The sequence below is a fragment of the Pseudophryne corroboree genome, chromosome 7, assembly GCF_028390025.1.
Source record: "Pseudophryne corroboree isolate aPseCor3 chromosome 7, aPseCor3.hap2, whole genome shotgun sequence".
Taxonomy (NCBI): domain Eukaryota; kingdom Metazoa; phylum Chordata; class Amphibia; order Anura; family Myobatrachidae; genus Pseudophryne; species Pseudophryne corroboree.
This window is the reverse complement of record NC_086450.1, coordinates 454,331,155-454,343,726: the sequence shown is the minus strand read 5'-3', so window position 1 is coordinate 454,343,726 and position 12,572 is coordinate 454,331,155. Positions and strand designations below refer to the sequence as shown.

General features: G+C 40.8%; 1 protein-coding gene across 1 annotated transcript; it reads left to right on the top strand.

Annotated features, from left to right (window-relative positions):
• Positions 1 to 10,191: 10,191 nt before the first annotated feature.
• LOC134944270 (olfactory receptor 1-like) lies at positions 10,192 to 11,274 on the top strand. The gene has a single exon (XM_063932847.1). The coding sequence runs from the start codon at positions 10,192 to 10,194 to the stop codon at positions 11,272 to 11,274; it is 1,083 nt and encodes a 360-aa protein (XP_063788917.1).
• The last annotated feature ends 1,298 nt before the right edge of the window (positions 11,275 to 12,572 follow it).

The window sequence follows — 12,572 nt, the reverse complement described above, 5'->3', positions numbered from 1 at the left end:
ACATTTCCCTGTTTCCAATGTGTCTGTCCACCATTTGGAGGATGGGAGGTGCCTTTTAGTTAAATGTACTGTTCTTAACCAGCCATTAACTATTGTTAGCATTTATCCCCTGGACCAGGGACAAACATGCTTCCTAGACCCCGTTCTCAGCAAAATGGACTCTCTGTAGGACAGTGTGCTGTGGTTGGTGGTGACTTAGTTGGACACTAGACCCACTGCTGGACATATCTTAAATTTCTGCTACACATACCACTGTTTGATGTGTAGTACAATTTATACCCAAATTATAATGATTTTACTCACTTCCAACACTCTTATGGCTCTTGTTTTCAAGTAGATTATTTGGTTTTTGGTTAAATCACCTACACCTGGTCCAGAATGTGCCTCTACTGGTCTGACCAAGCCCCTATTTTCTTGAGCTGTCTTTAAATCAATCTCCACCTAACAAACAATGCTAGCAGTTTAATGAATCTCTCTTGAAGTAATTGAACTTAACTCTACTCCTGGTCCCTCTAAACTTACTATTTGGAAGACACACAAGTGTGCCTTATGTGGGAAATGCAAACAACTTGGTGCCTTCCATATAAAACAGTAGCTTGGCCAAATAGAGGATTCAAAACAGCAGATAAAATGGCTTGAGACCTCTAACAAGTCTTCCCTCTTTTGTGCCACCTTGGCAGAACTTATCAATGCGTGCTCTTCCCTAAATACATTAATACTTGAAAAAATTGAATACCCATTTAAAAAATACTGTAGTCACTGCTTCCGCTGGGGTGATAAGCCAAGCAAAATATTAGCAAGTGTCCGAAGAGCTCAGAGAGCAAACACCTTTATATAATCTATAAAAGATGAGACAGGGATGACACATCATGACATGGGGGCATTGTCTGTTCCTTTTTACTCCTGCCATTCCTCCCTTTACAATCTCTCCCAATCTAGTCCATCCCAGAATCCCACTACTAAGCAAGAGTTAATAACCCCCTACCTCAATAGAATTGGGGTTTCTAGGCTTTCATCAGAGGACAGAGATGAGTAGGAGCGGGCTTTTACCCTTGAGGAAATAGAGGAGGATATTAAATCTAACTGCATACAACTTGGTGCAGTTAGATTTAAAGCCTAAGCCCTGATGGCTTTACAATCACTTATTATAAACACAAAAACAGGAAGCACTGGTGTAGGACTGTTACTAATGGGCCCTACACACCTAGCGACCCTCCGCCGAGATGCCCGACAGCCGATATGGCAGACGGGCGACCCGGCGGAGGGGGAAAGGTGCCGGGTCGCCCCTTCACTCCCCCCATCATCCGGCTCCATAGCACTGCATGCTAATATGGATGAGATTGTCCATATTGGCTTGCATGTTTAAACGAGCTGACACCAGCGATGAATGAGCGTGGGGCCGTGCATCGTTCATCGCTGGTGCGTACACACTGAATGATATGAACGGTATCTCGTTCATTAATGAACGAGATCGTTCATATCTTTCACTGGTATTGACCAGTGTGTAGGGCCCATTAAACTAATATACAACAGTGATGAAACAATACAATAAATAGAACTACAATTAGTTAAGATAAAGGCAATTAAAAAAATACACACAATACTACCTTAGTGCCTAATATTAATCTAGTGCATAATCAGAAATTGAGAGTCCATATTACCTAAGCATAATATAGTGCATAGGCAGGTAAAGCAGTCTGATCTTAACATTGAAATCCTTATAGATGAATCGAGCACAAGAGCAGTCAGTGAGAGTTATATATCAGCATGATAAAAATATGTTATTACAATCTCTTCAGGTGCAAAAACCCAGAAATAAGCTGCAATAATCAATCAACATAAAGCACATAGGCCCTCATTCCGAGTTGATTGCTCGCTAGCTGTTTTTAGCAGCCGTGCAAACGCATAGTCGCCGCCCATGGGGGAGTGTATTTTAGCATAGCAGTCATGCACATTTTGTGCAGAACTAGACCAGCCCTGAAGTTACTTATTCTGTGCGATGATTGCTGCAACGAATGACGTGGTAATGACGTCAGATTCCCGCCCAGCAAACGCCCAGCAAACGCCCGGCCACACTCCAAACACTCCCAGAAAACGGTCAGTTGCCACCCAGAAACACCCACTTCCTGTCAATCTCCCTGCGCCCGCCAGTGCGACTGAAAGCGTCTCTAGAACCTGTGCAAAACCACAATTGTACCCATACAACGTGCCTGCGCATTGTGCTGCATACGCATGCGCAGATTAGCCCCATTCTGCCATAATCGCTGCGCTGCGAAAATCCATAGCGAGCGATCTACTCAGAATGAGGGCCATGGGCCCTCATTCCGAGTTGATCGCTCGCTGGCTGTTTTTAGCATCCGTGCAAATGCATAGTCGCCGCCCATGGGGGAGTGTATTTTAGCACAGCAGGAGTGCAAACGCCTGTGCAGCAGAGTGCCTGCAAACACATTTTGTGCAGAACTAGACCAGCCCTGTAGTTAATTATCCTGTGCGATGATTGCTGCGACGAGTGACACGGTAATGACGTCAGATACCCGCCCAGAAAACGCCCGGCCACGCCTGCGTTTTTCCAAAAACACCCAGAAAACGGTCAGTTGCCACCCAGAAACTCCCGCTTCCTGTCAATCTCCTTGCGTCCGCCAGTGCGACTGAAAGCGTCGCTAGAACCTGTGCAAAACCACGATGCTCATTATACCCGTACGATGCGCCTGCGCATTGCGGTGCATACGCATGCGAAATTAGCCCCGTTCTGCCATAATCGCAGTGCATCAAAAATCCATAGCGAGCAATCAACTCGGAATGAGGGCCATAGTCAGAATATGAATTGCTCAATAGAAGCAGCTAGGTCACAGCCAAATGTAAGAAACTGTAGATTGCAGTAATTATGATTATAACATCTCATTACTCTAAGGTAAGATATATTATGTGAACTGCAGATGTTTGAGAATTCCAAACTTGCGGAAGTGGGGCCACGTGTCTCACCACAGTGTCCACTGACACTGCTATATAAAGATTGACTATTGCAGGTTATCTCTGGCTAGTTGCACCTTAAGAGATTGTACTAACATATATTTTTATGCTGGCAAATACTCAAATGAAATATCTGGCGGTTTTCATTACAGAAGATTTATCTGTTTCAAGCTACCTTCACTCTGCTCTTACTAAGATACGGAGGGAAATTCAGCCTTGGTGATCTGAAATGTTCACTTGGTTTGGACTTAGAATCCTTAAGATGAACTCCCTTCCATACCTTCTGTACCTTCTCTAGCTCTACCTATTCAGATCCCTAACTGGTGGTTCCTAGATGTTCAGACTTTTATCAGGGAAATCCTCTGGAATGAGAGACATACCTGTTGACTAGTTCTTCTCTAAACACATACACATCATGGAGGTTTCCAACTGCCTAGCATATAGGGATACTACTGGACAACACTACTTATTAGAATAGGTGAATAGACTAGGGGCCCTGTCAACAAGCAGTGGATATAGATCAAGGATCAAGCAATGCATACCCCAGCAAATACTGCTTCATGGCTCCTCACTCTACCACCTCACTTTTACTCCTTTGCTCTCATGTTGGAAATCCCTTAGGGCTCATGTTTCTGTTAGTCTCCCTTCTGACATAATTTTGCTATAACTCCATCTTTCTCCCTGGACTACATGCCTGAGTGTTCACGCATTGGTCAGGTATGGAGCTGTTCAGTATTGGACAGCTTGTGATTAATGGATGTGCAGACGTGTCCACATTCACCTTTTCTATTTTGCTCAATGTGGCACGCCATGCATAGCATGGCTAAGCTTTTTCTACAAGTAGCGATTGAATTAATTTTTAAATTTTTGTTTGCCATAATAGAATATGTTTAACGCAGCATATTAAAGAAGCAAATTAAGAAAAATCACAAAGCGTGCGTAATCTCATAGTCTATGGCATGCCAAGCCGTGCCATACATGGCAGGATAAAGGAAAGGTGTACTGTATGTGGACATATCTGTAACGTATGTACTCCTTTGTGTCTATGACAGCGATCTAGGTTGTCACATACAGTATGAGGTGTAGAGATACCTGCAGGTTCAACATTTCTTCCATATGAACAATACCCATACTGCTCTTTGTAGACACCTCACACCATTCCAACAATTACGTTTAGGCCCATGGTCTCCTAAGCATACAACCATCCAGACCTACTGTATAAGCTTCTTATTGGGAATTTATATTCATATGCACCACACTTTTTGAGGGCCTGGGAATGTGACCTTTGTGTAGAGCTTGGTTCTCAAAGCACCTGTGTCAAGGAAAATCAGAACAATTTGCTTACCCACTGGTACAGATGCTGATAACCTTAGCAAAATGCATATTGGAGTTCTGGATAGCTACTAGCGATGTTCTGCAGATGTTGGGACTGCCCAAAACGGAGACCCTACTGGTATTCTATCAATAAACGTCCTATAGAGGTTGTCCACTCAGATCTCATATATTTTTTTTTTTTTATCTATCTCTTCTGACAATTTCACCCAATAAAAAAACCTTCTTGAAGCATCTTAAAAACATGGCCAAGGTGGGGATCCCAGTGCACAAGTGCAACTCCTCTCCTCCAACTATTACAAGTTGGCTTTCCAATGTATTTTTTTTATATGGACATGCATGATAAAATCTCCTAGGCTAGAGATGATAATGATCAGTTCTGAGACACCTTATTCTTGCTGGCTTGTTTTTAAAGAATCCATTTCTATTCATTACTTTTTTTTCTGCTACTACTTTGGCTCTTATTACCCCCGTTATTGCCCCTCTGACTTTTGACCTGTGGCTTCTTGCATTCCATCCTGCTTATCTTGGTTCTCCATTGTGTATCACTTTGATATTTGTTCTTCATGCAAGCTAATGCGTTCCTTACCAACAGCCCTGTCATTGTGCCCCCTGACCCCCAATGTCTTTCCTTTTTCTCTACCCCCATTTCTATTTATCTTTCTTTTTCCTTCTCTTCTTTTTTTTCTTTTATTACATGTTATTCGGGTAATTCCTCCCTGGCTAATACATAAACACAGAGCTGCATTTTCTTCCACATGTATGAGGTTTCTTAACCACTAAACAGGTTTTGAACTGTTTTTCTACCTTCCTTTATGTAATTGTAATGTTCTTGGCAAAGTTTATGTACTCTATATTACCCAGTTTATATCTTTTTTTGCTTACCTGTTTTATGAACCAATAAAGACATTTTACACTAACTTTAGAAATGTCACAGAAACTAGTTTTAGATAAAATAGTAAAGTCTATATTTTAAAGATTTGTGGAGCCTGGAATTGGACCCATTGAAAATATTCCATACAGATCAAACAGCAAATTAATTGGTGTCTGTATTAAAATGTCTGCAAGTTCTAGTAACTTTCTAACAGATTATACATTTAGAATAGAAGGAAATGTGAGTGCCCCATCTCCATGAGGAGGGTGAAGTGGGGTCAGCCTAGCAACATCTCTCTTCATATAAGCCCCACCAGACTTAGGCCTTATTCAGGTTTGCTAGCGAGCCAAAAAAGTTAGCAATTGGACAAAACCATGTTGCTCTGCAGGTGGGATAGATGTACCATGTGCAGAGAGAGTTAGATTTGGGTGGGGTGTGTTCAAACTGAAATCTAAATTACAGTGTAAAAATAAAGCAGACAGTATTTACAATGCACAGAGACAAATATAACTCTCTCTGCACATGTTACATCTGCCCCACCTGCTGTGCAACATGGTTTTGCCCAATTGCTAACTTTTTTGGTTTGCTAACAAACCTGAATAACCCCCTTAATACACATTTACCTGACTTCATTCTTTACATATTTTGATACATTATGACAATGTTACATTTTCCACAGTAATTTTGATTGACTTTGAGTCATGAGGAACTACTGTATATTGATAGAAGTCAACACTCTGAACACATCATGGAAAAAGGTACAAGGATTCCTATCTTATTCTATCAGACGCAATCAAGAAGCTAAAACCTAATATCTTGAAACCATTAAAGAGCAACATGAGGTCCTGGTCCAGGATGTTCTGCATGGTTTTTGGTATGCCTTGATTGCATAAACAGAAATAATAATTGTAAATAACTCTCCTTTATAGAAATTGCTCAACCTGAGTCCAGAATAAATAAAATTTTGAGTTCTTGAAACCTACCGTAAAAAGTATCTACCATGTCATTGTCAGGATTATGCTAATGTATTCAGTGAATTGATACTTTGCCATCATACCAAGTATTCAATTGTCCAATTGATAATCCTTCCAATGTTCAAATTCCTTTTGGACGTACTGTATATACAATACTTGTATACTTTGGCAGAACCAGAAGTAAAGACTTTTAAAGAATACATATAAGTTATAGTTGTAACATATCTGACAGTAATCTAAATAGAAGGGACAGGATTAATAATGCTTGCCTGTGACAAATAACAGAAGAATACAATTATTAATAAAATAGTTAAAATAAAAAAACATCAGTTCCATATATATTTTGTTTTGCAGAATATTTTATCACACTTTATAATGACAATTTATATCTGTTCATTTTAAAGCTAGATTCCTTTAGATTGATTTGTTGTATTTAGCCAATAATCTGTTACATTATAATGCATGCCATAATGTTCAGAAGCTCCCAACGCACCTCAAAATAGATCAACAAATTAAGGGGAAGGGAATCATGGAATTATAGTATAATTGCACTTAAGTGCAAATGGGACCAATTATGTAATCACATTTTATTCCGTTGTGGTTTATAGTTTATATTATATATTAGTACCTTCATTGTCCCAGTGTAACACAAGCTGGAACTTGGAGTTATCTTGCCTGGAATTCCCATGGTAAGTCGTGCTCTTCTCTTTATCATTCTAAAACACTGAGTATTGTGGGTTAACATTAAATATATGTCTGAAAAGAGCAAATTGCACCTAGACAAACCATGCTGCAATGCAAGGGGTGCAAATACATTTAATATTTTTGCATGCAGGGTAAATATAAATACTGGCTGATTTTGCAAGTAGCCCACAAATAACCGATTATTTTTACACTGCAGTATAGATTTGAGTTTACACACACCCCTCCCAAATCTAAATCTCTCTGCACATGTTACATCTGCCCCAGCTGTAGTGCAGCATGGTCTAAGTCAAAAATCCAGGTCTTGTCAGGGAATAGTGAATCATGGCAACCAGAGCAGAATGCAGTGTGCAATGTATCAATATGGGGCTTTGACAGAAAAGAGCTTGCTTTCTAAAATCATATTTGCTCATGTATTTTAAGCTGTCCATCTTCAGTACATGGCATCTGTTAATCAGCATTCATACACACTGTAGCAGCCACTTGCTTCCATAGAGGAAGTAGTCAATATTGTAGCAGATTCTTAATATTCCTCACTGCCAGCTCCTTGTATTGTTTCCTAAAAGGTCCCAGACCAGAAGACATCTACAATAATGAACTATAGGATCCAGGCAATAAGGCAGCATAGTGATGCTTTATATAGCAATGGATCATACTGGTGGGTACAACTGATGCATTTCACCACTCAAAAACGTGCAGCTTCCTCAGAGATACAAGACAGGAGGAATAATAATAGACTCCTTTTAAGTCCCTTCTTTCCAATAAAGTGTTTTCATTTATCAGTACCTTAAATAAGTTGACTACAGTACATGCTGTTACATTTGGGTGTTTTAGTGGCACCATCTCAATAGAAAATGGGGCTTGGTCATCCTTGTAAATGTTTCTTCTTTCTAGGGATGCAAGTGTAAACCTGAGCAATAAAAACTCTGCAGTACAACAAAAACTTCAGTTTTGAGCTTTGTTAATCTACCTGTTTTCTCCATGTAACTTCCACATGCTATGTGATTCTCTGCCTATTCTTCATAACTTTGTTTTGTGTATTTCCTTGTCTTTTATACATCATTTTATGTTTCCATACCTCCCAACTGTCATGGTGCAGCAGGCGGGACAAATGTGCGCATGCCCGTAAGGTGGTAAGTGGTGAGGGGGCCAACCCCGCGAGCAACACCCCTGTTTTCATCATGCTGGAGGATTGCCCAGTTTTTGTCATGCTGGACAGCCTTTAGCCTGTCTCAGAGCTGGCTCAGTGTATGTGGATGATGGGCAAATGTTCCCATTATCCATTCTCAGGTGCTCTGCAGCGGTGTTAAGAGTGCTCCCCCCCCCCCTCTATCTCCCAGAGCACAGCATCTATTCACCACTGCTCTGCTAACAGAGCAGCGAGTGACAGGAGCCTCCTAACGCGCCCCCCCAACACACACACACACACACGCACACACGCACACACACACACACACACACACACAAGCACACCGTGGGACATTGCATACAGCGGGTGGGACAATTGTGAGGTATGCATAAACCATTAGTTTTAAGTATATCCCTGAATCATTCCCACTGCTCCACTAAGAAATTAGGTTGCTTGCTGGATACACTGCTCAATGGAACAGATTCACTTGGGAAGAATTTGTTTTACAACTATTTGTGGTACAACCATAGAGTAATCAAACTGCAGAGAGTCGAAAGATTGCCATGCATTTAATTATGCATGTGAGTCACTGATTAATTTCATAATATTTATGTGTGCAGCCATAATTTTCCTTTTATCAAACGCTGAGTAGATACAGGTTGGCCATCATTCCGAGTTGATCGCTAGCTGTCGTTGTTCGCTGCGTAGCGATCTTTAAAAAAAAAAGGCAAATATGGGTGTCACCTGACCATTTTCTGGGAGTGTTTGAAAAAACGCAGGCGTGTCCAGGCGTTTGCAGGGCGGGTGTCTGACGTCAATTCCGGGACCTTCGACGCAGCAATCATCGCATAGAATAAGTAACTACAGGGCTGGTCTTGTTTTGCACAAAATGTGTTTGTAGCCGCTCGGCTGCACAGGCGTTCGCAATTTAGCAAAGCAAAAATACACTCCCCCGTGGGCGGCGACTATGCGTTTGCACGGCTGCTAAAAGTAGCTTGAGAGCGATCAACTCGGAATGAGGGCCATTGTAAAGAAAAATAAACTATGTCTGGAGATGGATAACTGCATACAACATGATTTTTTAAATAGTTATTTTTTTCAATTCTAGGGTAATTTAAGATTTAAATATTGGTGAGTATGAGATGTGAATAAGAAATAAAAATCAAACCATACAATAAATGTGGGCATAAAAAATCTGCTATCCATACAATGCACCTGTTTGTTTGGCAGGTGCCAGAACCATAGTTGCCAACATCCTGGCAGCTCGCTCCAGGTCAGCTCAGCGGAGGGCAGGGCAGAGGTATGATTTGTCGAGGGGGCATGGTGTAGGAGGAACAGGGGCGTGGTTACCACAATGGCATCATTGTAGCCACAGCCCCCACGCTGTAATGCAGAGATTACCGGTATTATACTACAGGGGGCGTGGCTATGATGATGCGATTTAGCATCATCAACTGCCCAGGCCGCCCACTTTACTCACTAAGTGGGGGGTCAGGCAGGGGGGTAACTACAGAATCGGGAGACTTGCCTGTTTTACCTGCGGCGCCAGTGTTCCCAGCACTTCCATGTCCCTAACAGATGCAACAGGTCAATTATGACCTCTAGCAACTTTCTCCTGGTACATGGCAGCCATTTGTGGAGGGCCTTTTACACTGGGGGCAGACGGGTGCCCCCATAGCCCCCGGCGCTTCCACGACGATGTGGGGGAAGTGCAATTTTACTAATTTCATGTAATATACTTTTATTTGCAAAATCTGTCTAAATAAATTCATCTTATAGTTTTTATTTAATGATGTCAGTCATAAATAATTTTATAGAAATTGACACATCTAAGGTTGCTTTTATACCATATCCTTTCTTTTATGTGATGTATATATATATTTATATATATGACTAGGAGTGAATAAATTGTTGATTTACAGTTTATACAATCAATGCTTGAGTAAAATATTTTTAGATAATCATTCAGTTATTGCAAAGGTCTATAAAAATGTTTTGCTCCATCAATAACTGGGAGAGACTCACTGTCACTTGTTTTTTTATGCCTGTATTCCCCCCTCAGGATGTCATCTGTCCAGGATACAAGGGTCAGTCTGATCAGTCACTGCCTGAATCTCCTCCTGAATGATACCTCTAATTAAATAAATTTTTAGAAACCATATTTAAACAAAAAATACAATAAAAATTTTCCAGAATTTTATGAACGCCTAATGGAAAATTTCACATCATTTCCAGGATTCCATATTGTAGCTTTTTCTACTACATCAACATTTAATTCATTTTTTTTCACTATGTTTCTTTTATTATATCTGACGGGTCTGCTAGCTAATTCTGTTATTATTATAGTCATCTATATTGATGAACACTTACACACCCCAATGTATCTGTTTCTCAGTAATCTGTCCTTAATAGATCTTTGTTACACAACGGTCACAATTCCTAAGCTTCTGTACATGTTACTGTCTGGGAATTATACAGTGTCCTTCATACAATGCTTCACCCAGATGTATTTTTTTGATATATTTGCCGTTGCAGAAGTTGTCCTTTTATCCACAATGGCCTATGACCGGTATGTTGCTATCTGTAACCCCTTACACTATCACCATATATTTAACAGGAAACTTTGTGTACAACTCATGGTTGCCATATGGACATCTGGTTGCTTAAATTCTTTTCTAGTTACATTGTCAGCCTCAAATATATCTTTCTGTCATTCATACATAATCCAGCGATACTTCTGTGATGCTAAATCTGTCATGGAAATTGCATGTGCCAACCAACAATTGTTTTATATAGTGGTATATGTAGAAGTATTGATATTTGGATGCTGTCCATTCTTCTGCAGTTTGATGTCTTATATAAAAATTATTAGCGCCATCCTGAAGATTAAATCCAGAGATGGCAGGAGAAAGGCCTTCTCCACCTGCTCATCCCACCTCACGGTTCTCACCGTATTTTATGGGACAGTTACCTCTGACTTTATGATGCCACAATCAGACCAGAACAGAGTCCTGGAGCTGGTCTTCACTGTACTGTACACTGTTTTTACACCCATGTTAAACCCGCTGATATACAGTCTACAGAATAAAGATGTAAAGAAGGCTGTAAAGAAGTGCATTGGGTTAAAATTAGAGATGTGCGGGTCCGTTTTGCAGAAAACTGAACACACCCAAATTTCAAGATTGCAAGTGGATCCGAGCCCCAGCTCGAGTTTTCCCACAAAACTCGGACTCCAAAACGAGGCAAAACGTCATCTTCCCGGCATTGGAACTCGCGTGTTTTGGATTCGATAAAAGTCCTTTCCCAGGTGCCATTTAACACAGGACAGCGGGAGAGTACAGTGGATAGGCTGCAGTACAGCACAGAGCTCAGCTCCTAATACTGTAGATTACAGGGCAGCATTAACCTTACTTGTGCACACTGGTACTCTAACTGCCTGCATTGCAACCTAAAGCTCCGAATGTTAATACAGGGCAACATTAACCTTATTGGTGCACACTGGTACTCTGCACACTGGTTCTCTAACTGCAAGCAGTGCAGCCCAGAGCTACTAATTCTAATACAGGGTAGCATTAATCTTACTGGTGCACACTGGTACCCTGCCCACAGTGCAGCCTAGAGATTTTAATCCTAATACAGGACAGCATTAACCCTTTAATGGTGCACACTGGTATGCTAACTGCTTGCAGTGCAGGCCAGTGCTCCTAATCCTAATACAGGAAAGCATTAACCCTTTATTGGTGCATACTGGTAATTTTATTGGCCGCAATGCAGCCCAGAGCTCCTCCTAATAAAGGGCAGTATTAACCCTTTATTGGAGCACACAAGTACTTTAACTGCCCACAGTGCAGCTGATAAATCCTCCTATTACAGGCAACCATTAACCCTTTATTGGTGCACACTGGTGGTGTAACTGCCTGTAAAAGTTTTTGGTGTCTGACAATTTCAAAAGGTGCCAGTGTGCCACAAATACTATAGGTACAGCAGTGTGTAAAAAAAAAAAAACCTGTGTGTGTTGTTAAGGTTCAGGCATTGTGTTGTAAAATAATAACATTGATTAGGTGCCCGTGTGCCTATAAACACAGTGAGTCGCAGCAGTGCATATAAAAATAAAAATAAATGTAAAAAACGTGTGTGTGTTCAGGGCCAGGCAGTGGCACTGTGTTAAACAATAATTCTCAGTAGGTACCATGTCACTGCGTTAATAAGTGCTGTGAGTCACATTGTAAAGTTGTAATTTGTAAAAAAAAACAGAATAACTGTTTGGGGTAATAAAACTTGTGTGTGTTCAGGGCCAGGCAGTGGCAGTGTGTAAACCAATAACCATCAGTACTGTAGGTGCCATGCCACCGTGTTAATAATATAAGCACTGTGAGTCACAGTGTAATGTTGTTGTCATTTGTTAAAAAACAGAAATAAAGGGCTGGATGTATTAATGCCTGAGTTTATCGGCTGTGGGGGATGCTGGACAAACTCGGATGCTTTTTTTAAATGAACAATCACTTACAAGGCATGCAAGAAGCTGGCCAAACCCAATTTTTTTTTTAAAGGGGTAATTACTTACAAGGCAAATCCATACCTAGTAAATGAC

Coding starts and splice junctions, on each gene's coding strand:
- LOC134944270 (XM_063932847.1), top strand. CDS start 10,192: ATGGAAAATTTCACATCATTTCCAGGATTCCATATTGTAGCTTTTTCT.